The sequence below is a fragment of the Myotis myotis genome, unplaced genomic scaffold, assembly GCF_014108235.1.
Source record: "Myotis myotis isolate mMyoMyo1 unplaced genomic scaffold, mMyoMyo1.p scaffold_m19_p_4, whole genome shotgun sequence".
In the NCBI taxonomy this organism is placed as follows: domain Eukaryota; kingdom Metazoa; phylum Chordata; class Mammalia; order Chiroptera; family Vespertilionidae; genus Myotis; species Myotis myotis.
In genome coordinates, this window is record NW_023416346.1 from 128,603,585 (window position 1) to 128,626,201 (window position 22,617).

General features: G+C 47.9%; 1 protein-coding gene across 2 annotated transcripts in view; it reads left to right on the forward strand.

The window, feature by feature from the left end:
- Window positions 1-8,593: 8,593 nt before the first annotated feature.
- Window positions 8,594-22,617, forward strand: part of ARHGAP6 (Rho GTPase activating protein 6) — a 502,460-nt gene continuing 488,436 nt past the window's right edge. For both annotated transcript variants that reach the window (XM_036305304.1, XM_036305305.1), the window contains exon 1: window positions 8,594-10,245. In XM_036305304.1, coding sequence (XP_036161197.1) covers window positions 9,667-10,245 — 579 coding nt within the window. In that variant the 5' untranslated portion in view covers window positions 8,594-9,666. The remainder of the gene's footprint in view (window positions 10,246-22,617) is intronic.

Sequence of the window (22,617 nt, forward strand, 5' to 3'; positions counted from 1 at the left end):
CGTATATCTTTAAAGGGGGGTGGGGTGGGCGTTCTCTGGTATGTTTCTAATCTGTGTCCTGCCACAAAGCAGTGAACTGTGAAAAATACCTGAGGAATTCCCAATAAATCGTACAGGAGGCAAATGAAGGGCATGCGGCTCTGAACTTGAGCACCTCTGCTTTTTCACCTGGGTCTCTGGAGGCTCTAGCCAGAGGAAACCTTCCTGGGCTTTGGTTTTCCATGTCATCTGTCCTCTCAAAAGCATGTCTCTCAAGCCCGTTCTGGCATTTGAACTCATCCCTGCATCATCCTGTTTTTTCAGTGTTAGAGTAGCCTTGCCAGGTTTTAATTTTAAAATCTAAGAGACTCTTCCCAATATATAGGGTAGGGTCCCTAGGCCTGGCCGGTGATGAGGGCTGATCTGTGGGGTGATCGGGGGCCCCCGCTGGGACCCACCTTGGCTGGCGGCCTGGCACCCCGCTGCTGGTCACCTCCCTCTTGGGGGCAGATGTTCAATACAGGAGTGTCTGCCCCTTGATGGTCAGTGCGTGTTATAGTGACTGGTCGTTCCGCCGTTTGGTCAATTTGCATATTAGGGTTTTATTATATAGGAGATATATACAGTCCTTGCTTTAGGGCCACTGTAATCCACTAATGCAGCCTGATCTAATCTTAACTTCACTCCATCTGCAAGGACCCCATTTGCAAATAAGACTACATTCACCCGTGCTACGGGTTGAGATTTGGACCTATCTTTTTGGGGGGGACACAAATGACCCCATCACAAGAAGAAAAAAGGCTCTGCTGTGTGTTTAGTTCTCCCTCCCTTTCTGTATGGACTGAAGGCACAATCCAGCCATTACACGGCACAGAATCCAGTCGTCAGTGTTCAGGCAGCATTAGTGAGAGCAGCCTCAGGAGGAGCTGGGAGTGCTACGGATTTCAGCGCTGCGGTGCTTTCAGAGGGAAGCAGCGCTGTCAGAACTCACTGGCGCAGTTTATTGCATGTAGATTATTTCTCAATAAAGTAGATGAGGAAAAACATGGGCCCCAAGGCACAGCGCCAGTTTTCCATTTCCCCTTTCCTTCCACCCCCCGCCCTATCTTGTCACTAGAAGCACATGCTGGGCAAATAGGTTCTCCTGTTTCCATTCAACATAGAGGAGTGCCGATTCTGGGGGGAAATGAAAATTTTAGAGGAAAAAAAATCCACATTACTTAGCACTTTGAAAAATTAAAAGTGTTGAAAAAATGTTTAGGTTATGAAAATCTTAGAGTCATTACACAGAATATTAAAAATTATTTACAGCCCTAGCCAGTTTTGCTCAGTGGGTAGCGCTTCGGTCTGCGGACCAAAGGGTTCCAGGTTTGATTCTGGTCCAGGGCACGTACCTCGGTTGCAGGCTCCTCCCCGTGCAGGAGGCAACCAATTGATGTGTCTCTCTCACATCAATGTTTCTCTCTGTCTTTCCCTCTCTTCCATTTTCCCTAAAAATCAATGGAAAAATATCCTCAGGTAAGAATTAACAACAAAAAATATTTACATTATTACGTAATTCATCCTCAAAAGTACTTCTAAAACATATGCTATGGGAAGATATTAAAAATACTTTCAGTACCTAAGTACAGCTGCACTGTATACCAGGTTCAGATGAAATGAACTTTGAGACTCCAAGCTCACCTTCACCCGCGAAGAAGAAAATGAAAGTAAGAAAGAAGGAATGCCGTTAGCACAAAGCGCATATTCAGAAATGTTGATAAACTGAAACTAAATGTAGTTGTTAGACAACTTGTATTATTATTAAAAGGCTCTCGAGTTTCAAAGCCAAAACCAAAAGTGATGATGCATTTAGGATTTGCTGTTGGAATATTCTTTCAAATACTGGCTGCAGGTAGACGGCAATTGTTTCTTTCACAAGTGGCTCCTGGGACTCTGCTAAGCACATCCATACTGCAACTTGGCTTAAAAATTTTTTAAAATATATATTTTTATTGATTTCAGAGAGGAAAGGAGAGAGAGAGAGACAGAAACATCCATGATGAGAGAGAATCGTTGACCGGCTGCCTCCTGCATGCCCTCTACTGGGGATGGAGCCTGCAACCCGGGAATGTGCCCTGAAGGGGAATTGAACCGTGACCTCTTGGTTCATAGGTCAGTCGATGCTCAACCACTGAGCCACGGCGGCCAGGCCTGGCTTACGATTTTTATTCAACCTTGCTTTTCATCTGCCTCATTAATGGGAACCTGAAAACAGAGGGGTTGATATTTAAAACACTGTACTCCCACTAGCTCAAGAAATAAACATGTAAGTGAAAGAGTAGCACAACGTGCCTATGCAAACTGCTTTTAGCAGATCAGAACGAAACACTAGAAAACAGACTGCATTGCTCATATTCGCACAGAAGATGAGAGAAGAGACAGTGTTGCAAGTGGCTTTTTGTGTTCAGTGCAGATGCTGACACAGAAACAGGACATTTTTTCCTCCACATTGATTTTGATTTTTCTAAAGATCATGATTGGTTAGGGATGGTGAAATTAGTCCTTTAGGTTTCTGAATATAATGTCAGGAGAAATTGTTGCAGATCTTGATCTTAACTAGATGAATATGAAAACCTCAACTGGGTGCCTGTTTTTAGGAGCATGTTCATGGTTCTAATTTTGGACAGTGTGAAATTGATCCAAGCTATTGAACCAAAAAACTGGCCTGTTTTATAAACTGACATATAAATGTAATAAAAGGCAAACAACTTCTGAATACAGAAACCCCCAGATTATGTTTCCTTTCACTCAAGAAAGCGCCCTGCTTTGAAAGCCCATGTTGCTATTACAGTGAGGCCTTGACTTACGAGTTTAATTCGCTCCGTGACGGAGCTCGTAACTCAAATTACTCGTATGTCAAATCAAAAAGTGAATGAGTGAGACACGTGATGCTGGGCTGATGTTGTGGCGTTCACTGTGACGTTCGCTGCGCCAACTAGCGGTGGGGTATCTGAAGCTGGCTCGTCACCCGAATTTTAGCTCGCAACTCAAAGCAAAAAATTGGCAGAGAGACGGCTCGTATCTCGAAAAACTCGTTAGTCGGGACACTCGTAAGTGAAGGCCCCACTGTATTTAGTTGGTATTGACAACACCTCACTAACACTTGGGGAGAGTGGTTATTCACTTGGGGTGAATGACTATTCACCAGGTTGACCATGGGCCCTTTTCAAGTAACTTTAAGCAAACAATTCATTAACAAATTAGAAAGGTTTGACCGGGTCAGTGATGGCGAACCTTTTGAGCTCGGCGTGTCAGCATTTTGAAAAACCCTAACTTAACTCTGGTGCCGTGTCACATAGAGAAATGTTTTGATATTTGCAACCATAGTAAAACAAAGACTTATATTTTTGATATTTATTTTATATATTTAAATGCCATTTAACAAAGAAAACTCAACCAAAAAAATGAGTTCGCGTGTCACCTCTGACACGCGTGTCATAGGTTCGCCATCACTGGAACAGGTCTTCTGGATGTAAGACCCGGTGAACTTGTATCAGGGGTGTTCCTTCAGTATATCTGGATTCATGAAGTAACATAAAAATCATAGATTTTGTAAAGATTATAGTAATTCTGTGCTAAGCATGCTGGAGACAGTAGGTCTGTTAGTCATCCTATAGCTGGATAAGAAATCAACAAATTGAAATGCTCTCAGAAAGAGTCCCAAAGCGCTTCCAAATCAAATAGCTTCTTAATCTGCAATTCGAGTCCTGCAAGACTTAGAGGTCAAGGTTAGATCCCATAGATCTGAATACTGTTTCTGCCACTGGTTTAACCAGGGGGTGACCTATGGGGCTCGTCTAGGTCTTGGTTTTCTTCATCTATAAAATTGGGGGTTAAGTATTTGAGCTTTGGGTGTGTGACTGCTGATTTGGATAGTGCAGTGGTCGGCACACTGTGGCTCGCGAGCCACATGCGGCTCTTTGGCCCCTTGAGTGTGGCCACGAAGTTTCAATCGCACTGCACGTGCGCGCCCACAAGTGGTATTTTGTGGAAGAGCCACACTCAAGGGGCCGCAGTTTGCCGACCACTGGAATGGTGCATATGTGATTTCACCCCGGGCCTGTTATACAGTAAGTTCCAACAGGTGTTAGTTGTTTTTATGTTGTTATGATTACAGGGTCCGGACTAAGCTGTCTGAGATGATCTTGAGTAAAACACTAAATTCAATTATTAAACGGTATAGACCAGGGGTGGGCAAACTTTTTGACTCGAGGGCCACAATGGGTTCTTAAACTGGACCGGAGGGCCGGAACAAAAGCATGGATGGAGTGTTTGTGTGAACTAATATAAATTCAAAGTAAACATCATTACATAAAAGGGTAAGGTCTTTTTTTTTTTTTTAGTTTTATTCATTTCAAACGGGCCGCGGGCCGTAGTTTGCCCACGGCTGGTATAGACAGATCCAGCACCTTTTCCCATTAGTGTTGACATAAAGTTTTACCCCTGAATATCTCTCTTGTTATTATAATATCAAATTGTTCTCTGAGGTCAAGAGTGAAACTTACATCTTTGTCTTCTCACATAATAGTGCCAGTTCGGATTCAAGCTCTCAAATACCCGTATGTCTTGCAATTCGTTATATTCACCTTCTGGAGAATTACTATGACAACACTTCCGTCTTTAGAAAATGATCACTTTTCCTCAATGCTGGGCTGGTGTTTAAGAAAGTGAGGTTTTGCCCTAGCTTGTTTGGCTCAGTGGATAGAGCATTGGCCTGCGGACTGAAGGATCCTGGGTTCGATTCCAGTCAAGGGCACATGACCAAGTTGGGGTCTCAGTCTCTCGTAGGGAGCATGCAGGAGGCAGCCGGTCCATGATTCTCTCTCATCATTGATGTTTCTCTCTCTCCTTTTCCCTTCCTCTCTGAAATCAATAAAAATATGTTTTTAAAAAAGTGAGGTTTTCCTAATCTTACCCATATGCAGCTGCAGATTTACCTCCATTGACATCTGTCCATTGCAGCTCAAGACCCTTGGCAATTATATTTATTCAGGGAGATCACAGAATAGAAATCTAGAGAAACATTCTTAGTTCAGCTGCAAAAAACTCCTTGCTTACAATCAAGATGTAGTTTAGGCTATTTAATATAATTAGCATTCGTAAGCCCTGTAAAACTTTCCACACGTTTCTCATATATTCCACATAGCGCAGATTAAAATCATGTTCTTCTTTTCCTGTTTCAGGAACTCGGAGGCAGAACCCTTGATTTCTTCTATGGGAGAGTGAGATGCTGTGAACTGTTTAGCCCACATACCACTAAGATGTAGAAATGGTATCAGAGGGATCAGAACCAGTTTGAGAGACACAGGCGGGGTGAAACAAAAATCAGCGATGCGGACTAAGAGTTGGGAGCCAATCAGATAGAGGTCTGAGATATTATATGGCAGTCAATCAGGAAGTTCGCCGCGATTTGGGACTATATAAGCCATGGGATTATATAACCAACAAGGGCAAAAGAGGAGGCCCTAACCTGAAATATTGGACCTCAGGACTGAAAAGAAATAAGCAACTGGAGGGAATCCAAAAGAGGTCATCTACAATGATGGTTTGAAAGCAAAATATGAACTTTATAGCGTAGCCAAACCACAAAGTCAGACCCAAGGGGCATGATAAAAATCTACAAATAGCTCAAGGGTCTTAACACCATGGGGAAAGAGGAATTTTGGCTGGAGATCAGAAACATTTCAGGGGATAAAGTTAAGAAAAGGAAAGTTGGGTTTAGGAGACTCTATTCTTTGGTAGCAAGATGTATGTGTTTGTAGACCAGGGTCTCAAGGGAACAAAGAAAACCGATGAGTTTTCTAGGATCCTTGACAAGAGGAGACCTTGATGTCAGACCAAGGACTCTAGAACTTTCATTAGAATATTCTTGTGCCATGACCAGATGGAACAGATATTTTTTTATGGTGAATTTCTAGGATAATTATAATAGGGGATGAACAGTGAACAGATTGTTCTGTCCTGTAAAAGAAGGTATCCTAAGGCTTTGGTTAACTTCAGCTCTGAGGAAAAAATAAACAAATATGGACACTCGTTTTCAGTAGCAAATGTCCTGAGAAAGGAGCAAAGTCGTAAAGACCTGGTTTCTAAAGTACATATATTCCAAATCGTGTACTATTTCGATGCCACTAGTTATATTGGTTCTTAAGCAGGCGGATGCATCGTGAAAAAGATTCCGGGGTCAGTGTAACAACACCGGCCATTTTTGAAACTGGTAAATGGAACTCAGATTTTCCTTAATCAAGTCTGACATAAAATGACAGTCAATCAGAAAGGCCGATATGAATAGGTCTGTACACGCAAGGGGATTATATAACAAACAGGAGTAAACTAGGATGCCATAACTAACAATGAATATAACATAAACCACAGTGACTGCAAAATAAACCTAACGGCCATCAGGATGGAAATCAAAATAGTTTTTTAAAATAGCATTTAAAAATCCAAATAATTTTCTTACAACAAAATTTTTTCCAGAAGGGTCATTACGTCCCCCGCCACCCTCGTGTTTTAAAAGCACATATACTTACCCTGGGTTTTAAAGAAGGAGCCTGAGCTTAATTTTATGAATATTTAAAACAATTTCTTCATTGTCTCCAACCGTGAGGCAAGCCCCAGGCTAATGGAGGGTCAGGACCCCTTGGAAAGAAGATGATGAATGAGCTGGATGTGTCTGCCCCCAGCACCAAGCGCCAATAGAAGCGTCCTTCTGCTCATTGGCCCTCCAACACCCATGACCAAGAATGTGAATTCGTTCCTGGAGGGCATTCCTAACCCTACCTAATTGTGGCTGGGCTGCATTTTCAACCCCGTGGTCATCATCTGGGCTGAGAGAAACAGAACGTATATGCATCCTAAACTACATTTGTTCAACCACCTTGAGTTACAAGCGATTCTCTGAAGTGTGACTTTGTTAACCATCTACCCCAAATGCCAAGAGCCAACGAGGCATAACCAGTTCTATGCAATGGTCTCCAAAGGGTGGAGGCATGAAGTGTTCCCATTGCTAGGGACAAGAGACAAGGTAGTGCTAACTCAGAAATGGCCAGGCAAGACCCACCCTCTTTGAGCTCTAATGTGACCTGAGGAGGGAAGGAAGCAAACACCAACCATCGCCCAAGGGTAATGTAGCGTGTGTAGTCAGGCAAGGAAGTGAGCGATTTTCAGTGCTGTGCCTCTCCACAGCACACGCCATCGCCCGCCACTGAAAATACTGAAGTTCCGGGAGGAGAAGAGATGGGGAGCGGCGTGAGGGAAAATTTGTACCTCATCCAGTCTTCAGGCAGCAGATAGCTCATAAAATTACTGGGAGGGACTCCCTGGGTACAGCCTGTGCCACGGCATTTACCAAAAAATGGACATCAGAGGTCCTGGGGTGGGAAAGAAGCCCTTTATGGAGGCATCAAGTTCTTCTGTTAATTAGATTTTCATGGCTTCTAGATAGAATACCTAAAAACGTCGAACACACACACACACACACACACACACACACACACACACACTATCTATCTATCTATCTATCTATCTATAATATACATATTATATATATTTCAGAGAGTAAGGGAGAGGGAGAGAAACATCAATGATGAGAGAGAATCACCCATCAGCTGCCTCCTGCGCGCCCCACACTGGGGATCAAGTCCACAATCTGGGCCTGGGCCCTGACGGGGAATCTAACGCTGACTTCCTGGTTTACAGGTCGACGCTCAACCACTGAGCCACACCGGCTGGCTCAAAACACACTTTTGAAAAAGACAAAGAAAGTAGCTTTCCCCCCTGAAAATGTCATAGGGAATCAAAGAAGTCTTCCCAAACTCAGAGTTGGACAATTCTGACATCCACACGCCAAAGCGAATGTTTGTGTCAAATACCTGTATTGATAAGTTCATTGCACGTTTTCTTTCCCTTTAGTCAAAGAAATGGCGAAGGAGAGTCGCCTTTACATTTGTCTAACATTCTCTTCCCCCCTGAAGGGGTAGAGGGATGCACGAACACCTTTCCAGCATCCTCTCTGCTCCCCCTGATGGGAAGGTTGGAAGAGGTGTAGCAAAACCTCAACGGGAGGCCATCCGGCCCGCAGAGAGACTCCAGGGCTGGGCCAGTGGCGGGAGAAGGGCTCCCGGGCTGGTCTCCAAGCAGGAACACCGAGATCGCCAGCATTTCCAGCCCCGGAGGAGGAATGTGGCCGCGGCGTGCGGTGCCCGGAGCGCCCGTGTCCGCAGCCTATAGGCGGCCTCTGCGCCCGGCGCGGCCACACCCGCCTCCTCCCGGGGAACCCTTCTCCCGCGAGGACCCGCCCCCAGCACCCAGTAGGTCCCATCTCCAGCCCATTCGAGTCGAATCTCTATCCTTTTTTTAAAAAAAATAAAACCAGCCGGGATCGGGGACGGGGAAGGCAGGACCTTTAACTTCAACTTGAGCGCGCCCCGTCCTGGGTTGCCCATCTGACACCAGTGGGTGGGGTGCAATCTGACACTTCCTTTCCTTTCCAGAAACGTGAGTGGAGCCGGCCTCCCCCTGGCCCTGGGGGAGGGGAGGCTGGGGAGAAGGTCCGCACTTCCGTCCTCGCGGCTTTCTCCTGGGGAGACCCGGGGTCTGTCGGGGCGGCTCCCAGGTCGGGCGCGCAGACAACGCCTCCAGGTTCGGTTGCCCCGGCTCCTGGCTCCGCCTCAGCGCCAGACCTGGCTCCCCTCCCGCCCCGCCGGTGCCGGCTGCCCCGATCCCGCTGTCCCCGGCCCGAGCTTGCGGGCGGGCGTGCGGGGACCTCTCCACGCCGGGCCCCGGGCTCCGGGCTGCGCTGCGCTGCGACTATCCAGAGCCCCTGGGAGCAGAACACGGATCCCCGCCCTTAGCCTCCTCTCCTGAGCCCCCCGATCGCGGCCGGGAATTCCCTCCCATCGCAGCCACTCCTTCCTCCGAAGGCCCCCGGCGCAGCGGGCTCTGTGTCCCCGCTTGGTGGCGAGACTGGCCCCCCGCGGACCCCGGAGCGTGGAGCCATCCTTGCGCGTAACCCGTTGGAGGAGCGGGCGCAGCGGCCAAGGGGAAGCCAGCCCCGCCGCTTCGGGGGCTCCGGGAACCGGCGATCGTGCCCCGCGGCGCAGCCCGGGCGCCCGGCTCCATCCCGGGGGGAAGCCGCTCTCGCTGCCCCGGGAGCCCCGACGCGCCCTGGGCGCACGCCCCGGACGCCGCGTCCCCCGGCCCCCGACGACTGTCTTCGGGGGGCGAGGAGGAACCTGCTGGAGACTTCGAGGCTGCCCCGAGCCAGGGAGCAGGAGCCAGCAGTCTCCTTCCTCGGCCGGGCAGGCGGAGTGGCGCTGGCCGGCTGCAGCTGGGAACCAGCGGGCGCCTGACCTTCCTCCTCCTCTTCCTCCCCCGCCCTCCCCTCACAGCTTCGGCTCCGGGGCGAGGTTCTAGGCTTCCAGTGCCGCCGTGGACCCCGATCCTTTTCCTAGAAGGCTGGCGATGGATCTGCTCCGGCCCCCGCCGGGGCACTGGTAGCGCGCTGCGGGCACGGGAGCCTGGCACCGGCCTCCACCGCCCTCCGAGCCCGGCAGCATCGCCCGCGCCCCCCTTCCTCCCGCGCCCCAACTCGCCAGCACCCCGAGAGAGCGGGCCGAGGGTGGCCCGGGGCCGAGCCCCGCCGAGATGTCCGCGCAAAGCCTGCTCCACAGCGTCTTCTCCTGCTCCTCGCCCGCCTCGGGCTCCCCCTCGGCCCCGGGCTTCTCCAAGAGGAGGCTGCGCCAGACCCGCAGCCTGGACCCGGCCCTGATCGGCGGCTCCGGGGGCGACGGGGGCGCGGAGGGCGGCTCGGCAGGGGCCCCGGGGGCCCGGCTCTGCTCCCCGCTGCCCCTGGCCGAGGGCCTCGGGGGTCGCTCGGCGTCCTCTCCGCGGGGCCCCCACGCCCGGGCCCACCGGCTCCCATCGCCTCGACCCCTGTGCGCTTCCCTCTCCACGCCGAGCACCCCGCAGGAGAAGTCGCCCTCGGGCAGCTTCCACTTTGACTATGAGCTGCCCCTGGGCCGCGGCGGCCTCAAGAAAAGCATGACCTGGGACCTGCCGTCGGTTCTGTCCGGGCCAGGCGGCGGCCGGAGCGCCATCCTCTGCTCCTCGGGCGGCGGGGGCTCCAGCAGCATCTTCGCTTCTCCCAAGAGGTGGCTCCAGCAGAGGAGGCTGCAGTCCCCACCCCACAGCCACGGCCACCCGTACGTCGTGTGGAAGTCCGAGGTAGGGTCTGGCGTCGGGGCCCGCATGGCCCACGATGGACACCTGGGCACGTCTTGAATTCACTTCATGGCATTTGCAGGGCCAGGGGCCCACGGAGGGGCTCCCCTGGTGTGGCTGCTCCTCTTGGGCTGGTGACCGGTCCCTGGAAATGGGCCGTCCCTCTTGGCCACACGTGTGGGTCTGGTTTGGGCTTCTTGGCTCCGCTGGGAGCAGCCTTGGAGCTGGAGGAAGGCGCGGGGTTCTGCCCTCCTGTCGTGTCGCGGGCCATGGCATAGGGGCGTCTCGTCCCTTCACCCCAGGTTGATGTGTTTAGGAACTCAGAGGATCGATTGCTAAGCGGTTCGCAAGGGTGAGGTGAAAGTACCTGCCATCCGGTTCTACAGAGCGCGCAGGAGCGTGGCTGTGGAGGGTGTTGATAGTATCAGTCTGTAGTTCTGTGTGTTGGAATGACAGGGTGGAGTAACTACTAGAATTCTCTATGAGTAGTTTTGATATTTTCTTCTCCCTACAGGTCTAATTTCAGAACGCTATGGTGTGGGGTACTAGTTTAGGAAATGGTATGGAATGTTGGTTTAGGGGGGGAAATCTTCGGTTAGCCCCAGCAGGGTTACTCAGTGGATAGAGTGTGGGCCTGTGGACTGAAGGGTCCCAGTCTTGATTCTCGTCAAGGGCACATGCCCGGGTTGTGGGTTCGATCCCCTGTAGGGGGCATGAAGGAGGCAGCTAATCCATGATTCTCTCTCATCATTGATGTTTCTATCTCTCTCTCTCCCTCTCCCTTCCTCTCTGAAATCAATGAAAAAAAATATGAATCTCTGGTTAAGGCTGAGAAAAATCATGGAAACATGCACAGATTCCACTAAGGACCACTAGGAGTTTTCCTTATTTCACTTATTTCATTAATGAAGTATGTGGGGATCAGGAGTCATTAATAAATAAGGAGAGGAGAGGCAGCTGCTTGGTACCCTCACAGTGTGTGCTCTCTGGTTAACGGAGAGCAGAGCCGCTGGGAAACTGGTCGATGGGTCCTTGGAAAGCAGCGTGCTTTTACAAGATAAATAGTAGTTTTTAAAAGGAACAACTCCTATCTCAGTCCACAAACTCTATAGATTTGCCTTGGATCTGTTTCCATAAAGGAAGGGAGATTCCATCAGTGGTAATGAAATATGTTAACGGACAGTTAGAATTACAGAAATGAAATGCAATACCATGAGATTGCTGGAGATTTAGACTAAATAAAGGAAACGGAACCAAGAAAAACAGAGAATAGCATCCAAGAGCATACCTCGCTCTGTTAACATGAGATAGTGATGAGATGTTGGCTTTTAATAGATCGCCTTAGAAAAATCAGCAGTATGCGTCAGAAATATAGCATCACCCACTAATAGTTACTTTGTCAAAGTAACTGCTGCTGTCGGGTGGGGAGTATGGACTAGAAAAGCTAATAAACATTGCTGATTGTTCTTGAGGATGCTAGGCTGTAGAAAGAAAAGTCAAGTCAGAGAGCAGAGATGGTCTCCAAACCAGGGAACTTAGCTTTAGAAAGATCTAAATGTCAAAAATCTAAATGCTGACTTTCTGCCCTAGCCGGTTTGGCTCAGTAGATAGAGAGTCAGCCTGCGGACTGAAGGGTCCCAGATTCAATTCCGGTCAAGGGCATGTACCTTGGTTGCAGGCTCCTCCTGGCCTGGGCCCTTGTGGAGTCTCCTCGATGTTTTTCTCTGTCTTTCCCTCTCTCCAAAAATCAATGGGAAAATATCCTTGGGTGAGGATTAAAAAAAATAAGAAGAAATAAATATTGAATTTATCTTGGTCTCTAGAAGGGGCTGGGCTCCCACTTTATATCAGAAGCACACATTATCAGATTAATCTGTTGGAGGTGAAAGAGAGAGAAGTGCAAAAGCAAGCCAAGTTCTTGGATTAGGTAGCCCCCGACATTCATGCTTAAACCTAATTGCATCATTAAGATGGTTTTCCTTAGCAACCATACATACTTAGAATATCACATATAGAAGCTGTTTGTTACTCTTATGACCAAAAGGCATTCTATCGTAGGTGGTCACGACTTGTTCAAAATGATCTTCTTGGCCATTAAACCTCACGGTCAATGGACAAGTAGCTGAACTGCGGCAATACTGGTGACTTGCTGTTCTATGTAGTGTTTGGGCAGTCTGCAAGCTCATGTACTGTGACTGTCACCTCTTTGCAATGGTTCAAACGAAGTACATGTAAATGGAGACATCTGTAATAGTGTCAACAATAAAAAGAAAGAAAAAAGGATGAAATATCCTTAAGCTTAGATATCTTGTATTTTCAAGTTTCGTTATAAAATATAACATATAAAAAGCAGTGTTTAGACATGAAAGAAACAAACTAAATACAAAGCCATCTAGCCAAAGAACAAAATTTTCTCATAAAATGTGTGTGTGTGTGTGTGTGTGTGTGTGTGTGTGTGTGTGTGAGTGTGAGATCCCTTTGCTCTTGAGGCAGACATGGAGTGATTGGATAGAATCCTGGCGTGAAGACCCGAGGCTGGTTTTGGTTAATAGAGGCCCAGATATCCTAACGTAACCCCTGGGTCTGGAATTTAATGGCCTGGATTACCTTTCAGAGGTTGAACGCCCTGGAGCCTTCTCAAACACACACACACACACACACACACACACACACACACACACACACCCACACCCACACCCACACACCCCACACACACAAAAAAGAAGGCAATTCATCTCATTGAGCACTGCTGGTCCTTCTCACTGGCAAGCCAGATGGGGCCTTTGTCCTAAAAGGGAATCTTGACTAATGATGTCAAAAGTCCAGCAAATGAGCTCCTTGCAAGGTTACTGATGGGCCCTGGTGGGCAGATTTGGTTCCTGCAGATTCTTGTGCTTTTCCTGGTTGTTCTGGCTTAAGGTTTCTTAGCCTCTGCCCTAGTGACACTTGTGGCCGAATGATTCTTTGTGCTGGGGCTGTCCTGTGCATAGTAGGATGTTTACCGGCATACTGGGCCTCTACCCATTAGCACCCCTCCCCACCAGGGTGACAATGAAAGATGTCTAGAGACGCTACCCTAGGTGTCAAAATTGCCCCAGTTGAGAATCACTGCACCAGGGAGTTGAATGCACACCCCATGCTGCCCAGATAGCAAGTGAGTGCTTTCAACCCACAGAAGTGCTTTCAGCGGCCATAGAGCTTCCCTGGGGCCTTCATCAAATCCCAAATCTATGCGGATCCTGCTCCATGGACCTCTTAAGGCAGCGGTTCTCAACCTGGGGGTCGAACGACACTTTCACAGAGGTCCCCTAAGACCATCGGAAAACACATATAATCACATACTGTTTTGGTGATGAATCACTATGCTTTCATTATGTTCAATTTGTAACCATGAAATTGGGGGTCACCACAACATGAGGAACTGTATGAAAGGGTCACGGCATGAGGAAGGTTGAGAACCACTGTCTTAAGGTTTGTTCAACTTTTGTTTCTCTTCCATGGAATCCATAGGCAAACCTGAGAATTTACCTTCATTCAGGTTTGGCCAGAGATGGATCCCACCCATTTCTATTTAGTTATAAAATATAACATATAAAAAGCAGTGTTTGAAAATGGAAAAAATGTGTGTGTGTGTGTGTGTGTGTGTGTGTGTGTGTGTATGTGTGCACGCACACTCGCAGAATCTTCTTGCGGCAGATTCTCTGGTTTTAAACTTAATGTTCTCACAGCGGCTCCTGCTCCCGAGACTCTCATAAATGCCCGCCACTCTATGACTTATGCTCACTCAGAGCTCACAAATGGCTGTATTATGGCCATAAACCTGGAGGTGTTAGTCAAAATCATCTATGACTCTATTTATATTTCCTTACTGTGTAGTTCAGGCTTGCTGTAACTAAATCTGATTCATGGACATGCTGGGTAGAATATCTATTGAGTAGATAAAGGGAGAAGGCAAAAGGCTCACTGGTGCATGGTGATACCATTGGCACATGCTTCTCAACTTGTGATCTTTTTAAAAAATATATATTTTTATTGACTTCAGAGAGGAAGGGAGAGGGAGAGAGAGATAAAACATCCATGATGAGAGAGAATCATCGATTAGCTGCCTCCTGCATGCCCCACACTGCGAATCGAACCATGACCTCCTGGTTCATAGGTTGATGCTCAGCCCCTGAGCCACGCAGGCCGGGCACAACTTGTGTTCTTAGCAGCCAAGCTCTGTCCCTGATTCTGACCACAGACAAGGTCTCATTCCATCTCTGGGGTTCTTCTGATCCTCATGGACCAGAGCTGGGATTATGCTCGTAGCTGGTCTGGAGTTTCCCAGCTTTGATAACCCATAATTAACTTGATTTTTCTCTGTCCATGACTTCTCTTCTTCATTCATGCCAATTTACCACAAACATTTCTGTGGCTGCCAGGAGTACAGAGAGGCTGAAATATGGTGTCACGTCTTAAAGAGCTTAGAGCAGCGGTTCTCAACCTGTGGGTCGCGACCCCTTGGGCAGTCGAACGACCCTTTCACAGGGGTCGCCTAAGACCATCCTGCATATCAGATATTTCCATGACGATTCCTAACAGTAGCAACATGACAGTGAGGAAGTAGCAACGAAAATAATTTTATGGGTGGGTCACCACATGAGGAACTGTATTTAAAGGGCCAGAAGGTTGAGAACCACTGGCTTAGAGTCTGCTGAGGAGAACGGATGAATCAACCAATAAGTGTAATGCAGAAGGATCACAACACAGTGAGGGACGGGGACAGGGGCTGGTGGTGTCATGGTTCACTCTGCTGTGGGGAGTCTTTGGGAAGCTTTCCTTGTGTAGAGAACACTTGAACTTGATCTCAAGGATGACCGCCATCTACACGAAGAAGGGAAGTGATTCCTTGATGAAGAGAAAGCAGTAGACATAGAAAGGCAAGAGGGGTTGGTGATGCTAGAGTTTCCAACGAAGAGGACTTAGGGGGGCTTAGGAGCAATGATTTGTTTGGATGGGGAGGTTGGGACATCTGCGGTTTATTATATTAGCAACCACATGGATTTTTATGGACTAAGCGAACGAAACCCGAAATTGGACATGTCTTTGGAAGATAATACCTAACGAAGGCAGGAGGCCAAAGCACACTGCCTACCCTTCAAAGCACCTCTTGGCATCAAATCTGCAAATAAGTGAAACGTAAAGTGTTTTTGAAGTCAGGAGGTCGTTGTGCCTGGAGCATGGGCTGTCTCTTGCTCTGTTGGATGCTTGTACAACGGGTTGGGTAGCATTCATTGCGAAGAGCCCTCTGTGCAGGCCTCGGGAATGTGGGCTGTCCATTCGCAGAGCAGTGGCTCTCAAACTGGAGCGACTTTGTCCCCGGGGCACATTTAGAACTGGCTGAAGACAGTCCTGGTTGTCACAGCTGGGGATGGTGATGTATTACTTTTCTGTTGCCGCGGTAGCCAATTACCCCAAACTCAGTGGCTTAGAGCAACCCACATTTATCATCCTATGCAACCCGCATTTATTACCCTAGGCTTCTGGAAGTCTGAAGTGGCTCTCTGGGCTGATGTCAAGGTATGGGCAGGGCTGTGTTCCTTCTCAAGGCTCGAGGACCCGTATCTTTTGCTTTGCCAGTGGCCCACTCTCTTCATCTTTAAAGCCAGCCATGTTGAATCGCTTTGACTTTCTTCCATAGTCATTTATCCCTCGGGCTCTCTTAAGGACTCTTCTGGTAACATGGGGCTCACCCGAATAATCCAAGATAATCTCATCATTTTAAGGCCAGTTGATTAGCAACCTTTAATTCCATCTGCAACCTTACATTTTCTTTGTCGTGCAATTGAACACAGTCACAGGTTCCAGAGATTAGGGTGTGGTGAGACATTATTCTACCTACTACAGGGGAGGTTCTACTGGCATCTAGTGGCAAGAGGGAGAGACCAGCGATGCTGCTAAGCACTCTGCAATGTATAAGACAACCCCCACAGCAGTCATCTGGCCCTCAAGGTCAGGAGTGCCCAGGCTGAGAAACCCGGCTGTGGAGAATGGGGGAAATTGATTTCTTAAGCATGAGGGGGTTACATGATCAGATATGTGGTTCAAAGAGATTCCTCTGGTGTCAGGGGTGGTGCGAGGAGGGTGTATTAGTAGAGTGTAGATACTCAGAGGAAGTGGGCATGAGAAAACCATGCCAAGGATCCTATAAACAAATGACAGTTGGCATAGAAACGTTTCTCGCCTTCCCACTTGAGCAAATTGTTTTCTTGTGCCGTTGAACTCCTTCTAATAGGTTGGTCATTATAGACCAGTGGTTCTCAACTGGGGGCAAGTTGGCATCCTGGGGCCATTTTATATATATTCTTTATTGATTAAGGTATTACATATGTGTCCTTATCCCCCCATTGTCCCCCCCCACACCCCTGCTCATGCCCTCACACCCCTGGTGTCTGTGTCCATTGGCTATGCTTATATGCATGCATACAAGTCCTTCGGTTGATCTCTTACCCCCCCGCCCAACCCTCCCCGGCCTTCCCTCTGTAGTTTGACAGTCTGTTCAATGCTGCTCTGCCTCTGTGTCTATTTTTGTTCATCAATTTATAATGGTCTTTATATTCCACAAATGAGTGAGATCATGTGGTATTTATCTTTCACTGACTGGCTTATTTCACTTAGCATAATGCTCTCCAGTTATCCTGTGGCCATTTTTGATTGACAGAGCTGGGCTGGGGGATGCTACTGACATCTGGTGGGTGGGGAGGGGCCAGGGACAATGCTCATCATCCTACAGTGCAGAGGACAGAGCCCACAGCCAATCATTATCCTATTCGAGATGTCAATAGTGCCAAGGTCTCCCCCTCTCTCTCCCACTCTCCCTAAAAATCAATGGAAAAATATCCTCAGATGAAGATGAAAAAGAAAAAAAGAAAGGACCTTGGGTAGCACCCAGCTGCTGCCTCCTTATTTTACAGTTCAAGAGAGGGACCAGCCCTGGCTGGTTTGGCTCAGTGGATAGAGCATCGGCCTGGGGACTAAAGGGTCCCAGGTTCGATTCCGGCCAAGGGCATGTACTTTGGTTGCAGGCACATCCCCAGTAGGGGGTGTGCAGGAGGCAGCTGATCGATGCTTCTCTCTCATCGATGTTTCTAACTCTCTATCCCTCTCCCTTCCTCTCTGTAAAAAATCAATAAAATATATTTTTTTAAAAAAGAGAGGGACCAAAAAGGGTAAACCCAATCTCAGACAACATGCCGCAGGGAGAACCATCCTGAAATCTCTCTTGACTCTCAATACAAACCACCAAACTTCTGGAAAAACGAGTGAGCAGGAGCACCTTCAGCTTTGGCCATCTCTTCTCCCTTCCCATTACTTCCTGAAACAATTCCCTCGAAGGGGCCCACATCCCCACACTCTTCTTAGACCCCCTTTGGTGGGCTTTTGGGCAGACCTGCCGGCACGGGTCTGCCCTCCCCCTCCTTTCCCCACCACGCAGAGGGGTCTCAGTCCTCTCCTACTGCTCGCTTCTCACATCTACTGTCTCCTGCTTTCCTGTCTCTGTGCTTGTTTTGGCCCAGCCATCCCCATGGGTCTACGTTTTCTTTTTAAAAAATAGATTTGTATTGATTTCAGAGAGGAAGGGAGAGGGAGAGAGAGATAGAAACATCAATGATGAGAGAGAATCATGGATCAGCTGCCTCCTGCACCCCCCACATTGGGGATCGAGCCCACAACCCGGGCATGTGCCCTTGACCAGAATCAAACCTGGGACTTTTAAGTCCGCAGGCCGACGCTCTATCCACTGACCCACACCGGCTAGGGCTCTACATTTTCTTTCAATGGTTCTCCCTTGACAACCTCATTCACTTTTGTGATTTCAGCCATCACCCCTCTCCAGGGCTCTCCTAACTCTGTGTCTAGCTGTGATCTTGCACATGAACTCTTTTTTTAAATTGATTTTTTTGAGGGAGAGAGGGAGAGAAAGAAACATTGATTGGTTGCCTCCAGTTGCTTCCTGTGCGCACCCCGACTGGGGATTGAACCCACAACCTGGGTATGTGCCCTGACCGGGAATTGAACCCTTGACAGTGCTCCTATGGGACAGTGCTCCAACCAACTGAGCCACACCGGCCAGGCTTGCCCATGAGCTCTTGACATCTATTTCTGATTTTCTGCAAGACACCTGCTCTCTAGACCCACTGGGCTCCTCAGATTCTACATGTTTGGAGCGGAACAGATCGGCACTCCCTCCCTCTGAGCACCTTTCATTTTCTGTATTTCCTTTCTGCTTGGAGTCACCATGTTCCCACTTCTTAGTTTTACGAGAGATGGCTGGAGATGCCTTCAGGCCCCCCCCCCCCCTTGCCTTCTGATCTTCTCCAGTAAGTTCGCAAACCCTGTTGTGCTTACTTCTCATGCGCTCTGTTCTAGGAAGGATTTGAAGTAGAATGTATCCAAGTTCTTGTTTATTTTCTTTTATTGATTTCAGAGAGGAAGGGAGAGGGAGCGAGAGCTAGAAACATCAACGATGAGAGAGAATCATGGGTCGGCTGCCTCGTGCACGCCCCCCACTGGGGATCGAGCCTGCAACCCGGGCCTGTGCCCTTGACCGGAATTGAACCAGGGACCCTTCAGTCCGCAGGCCGACGCTCTATCCATTGAGCCACACCGGCTAGGGCTGTATCCAAGTTTTTACATCTCTCCAGCTGTTCCTTCTCATCGCCACGGCCTCATTTGGGTCCTCATTTGCTGTGGCCTCCTACTTGGTCACCCCGCCTTGGGTTTCTTTCTCTCCATCTGGCTTATTGGCCTTGTACTCCGAACACATCATTGTCATCATGTTTACTCCCCGAGTGAAAACCTTTGCTGGGGCTCAGGGTGTACAGAATGAAATCTAACCAGTGGTCGGCGAACTCATTAGTCAACAGAGCCAAATAGCAACAGGACAACGATGGAAATTTCTTTGGAGAGCCACATTTTTTAAACTTAAACTATATAGGTAGGTACATTGTGATTAACTTCATTAGGGGACTCCTAAGGCTTAGGAAGAGCCACACTCAAGGGGCCAAAGAGCTGCATGTGGCTCGCGAGCCACAGTTTGCTGACCACGGGCTTAGCCCATTAGTCCAAAGCCCTTGACAGTATCATCCTAGCCGACCTCCTCCCTTTCCCCCAGGAAGTCTGGTCCAGCAAAACCAAACTGGCCACTCCGCTAGGCGGTCATGGCCTCTTTGCTGAGTGCCGGCTATGCCCTTGACACTGGGGATGTATGTGGAACAATCCCGCAGGGTCCCACAAGGTGCTTCCCCTTTTATGAAAGCCATTCTTTCAGATAAAGAAACCCTGGGGCGTGCTCAGAAGGGCAAGTTGGCAAGGGGACTCTGGTAGACAGAACAATGGCCTCCAAAAGGCGTCCGCGTCCTGAGCCCCAGAACCCATGCACATGCTGCCTGATTGGGCAGAGGGACGTTGTAAATGTCATGAAACTGAGAATCTCAAAATGGGGCGATTATCATGGAATGTCTGGGTGAACCAATGCCATCACAAGAGTCCTTATAAGAGGGAGGCAAGAGGGTCAGAGTTAGAGAAGGAGATGTGAGGAGGGGGTGGGGGGGGGAGGAGAGATTTTGAAAACGCTACACTGATGACTGAAATGGGGGCAGGAGCCATCCACCATGGAATGGGGTGGCCTCTAGAAGGTGGAAAACACAAGGAAATGATTTCTCCCCTGGAACCTGCAGAAGGAATGCAGTTTTTTAAATATATATATATATTTTTTATTGATTTCAAAGAGGAAGGGAGAGGGAAAGAGAGAGAGAAACATCAATGATGAGAGAGAATCATTGATTGGCTGCCTCCTGCACGCCCCCCACTGGGGATCCAGCCCACAACCCAGGCATGTGCTCCTTGACCGGAATTGAACCTGGGACCCTTCAGTCCGCAGGCCGACGCTCTGTCCAGTGAGCCAAACCCGGTAGGGGAGCAAGCATTTCTTTGGGTGCCACATCTGTTGGGGTGTGAGGCTGGGAGAAATCAAGCATTTCTTTGGGTGCCACATCTGTTGGGGTGTGAGGCTGGGAGAAATCCAAGTTCAAAACGCTCTTTGTCATCCGCTATCAGAGGGGGGAGGAAGAGCTGCACTTTGAGTAAATATTCATTTACATCAGCAGCATTCCTCTGCGCTCATTCGATGCTCACTTCTCTCTTGTTAACAGACTCGAATAAACACATAATTCTACCAAAATATTAGCAGTGTGTGCTGTTTTCTTTCACTTGCCAACATTGTTTTATAATAAATACCGCTGGAAAAATACCATCGACCAGCATCCTCAGCACCAATGTTAATATCTCTAGAGTACAAAGTATGGATCTGAGAGTTTCTTTGCAAAAAGAAGCTAATTATGCCGGGCTTGTAATGAGTTCTTTGAATATGCTGATCTGGTTACCTTTGAGCTTGATTTTAACAGAAAACATTTCTCTTGGTTGGCAAAAAATGAGGTAATTATTTTCTGTGAAATTCATTAGTTAAATATGTTTTATTTTTGTGCACCTGAAACCTGTATAATTTTGTTAACCAGTGTCACCCCAATAAGTTCGATAAAAAGGAAACAACAACAACAACATTTAACACTAAAAAAAATCTCTTAGAAGATGTCTGTTAACATTAGGTTTCTTTTCAAATGGAAACACAATGTTGGCGATGCTGGTACTAAAACAGATGCTTGTAATGTGCTTTCATGGTGGAAATGTGTAGATTGAATCGGATATGCAGATAGTCATGTTTGTCAACAAGAATTTTAGTCAAATGGAAGCAATGGGTTTTTCCAACAGTTTTGTTCCCTTGACTAATATCGTGGCTTAGTTTCAGCCAGCACCTCAGGCGGCTCCGGCCTGTGTTCATGTGGGTGCAGAGCTGTAAGTGGAAACGGCGCAGGACCGTTTCTGCTTTCTCCTAGTGGGCAAGTCCCAGGCCAGTCCAGATGCCAAGGATGAGGGCATAGATGCCACCTGCTAATGCAGTGGTTCTCAACCTGCTGGCCCTTTAAATACAGTTCTTCATGTTGGGACCCAACCAGAAAATTATTTTCGTTGCTACTTCCTAACTGTCATGTTGCTACTGTTATGAATCGTCATGTAAATATCTGATCTGCAGGATGGTCTTAGGCGATCCCTGTGAAAGGGTTGTTTGACCGCCAAAGGGGTCACGACCCACAGGTTGAGAACCGCTGTGCTAATGGGAATTTCTGCCACATGGCAAGGGGCCAATGCCTGGTCAGTCTTCAGGCATGTTGTGTGTGTGTGTGTGTGTGTGTGTGTGTGAGAGAGAGAGAGAGAGAGAGAGAGAGAGAGAGAGAGAGAGAGAGAGAGACTTGGAATTTTGAAGTGGCATAAAAAAGATAATGAGAAGGAAACACGTGACAATATGGTTATAATATCTCTGGATGAATTTAAATTCTCTTTTCGCATTTTTGTATTTTCAGTTCTTCTGGAAGAAACAGGTATTACCTGTATAAGTTAAACAGTAGTAAAAAATTAACGAAGGGCGCTGGGAGCACAGAAGGGGACGTGGTTACTGCTGTCTGTGAGGAAGGTGCTAGCATTTCTTCCCAAACACCAAGAATTGTAAATCGTAGCCCTCTGGAGGGTGAACTTGTGTAGAATTTTTTTAAAGAGATATATTTTTGTGTGTAAAATGCGAAACACACTATTTTTGGATGGGAACTTCTGCTTTTTAAACAAACTTTCACAGATTTTATACTTGCTTTGCACAATAGCTGCCTGCCCAGAAGGAAGCATGTAGGAGAGACATTGTGGTGCGAGCTCTTGGATCTGGGCGACTGGGCTCACGCAGGAGAAGGAACTCTGGCCTGTGCAGTTCTGTTTACCTGTTGTTGGGTAGACGGCTAGATGGTGGATCCCTGGAGGGGACAATGGCTAGGAAAACCTCTCTTCTTCCCCAGTACTTTCTGGAAAATCTCAAAAGTGCTCTTCACAAAAACAAAAGTAGGGCCCGGCCTGTGTGGCTCAGTGGTTGAGTGTCACCTATGCACCAGGAGGTCATGGTTGGATTCCAGGTCAGGGCACATGCCCGGGATGCAGGTTCTATCCCCAGTGGGGGGTGTGCAGGAGGCAGCTGATCAATGATTCTCTCTCATCATTGATGTTGCTCTCTCTCCCTCTTCCTCTCTGAAATCAATAAAAAGATATTTAAAACAAAACAAAAACAAAAGTCGGCAAGTGCTAGAGGAGAACCCATTCATTAATTAGATTTCAATGATAGCCATTAATTGAAATTGTTTCCTTTAATTGTTTTTAAAAAGCTTTATTGAGATTTAATTTACACATCATGCAATTCACCCATTTAAAGGGTAGAATTCAATGTTTTCTAGAATAGGT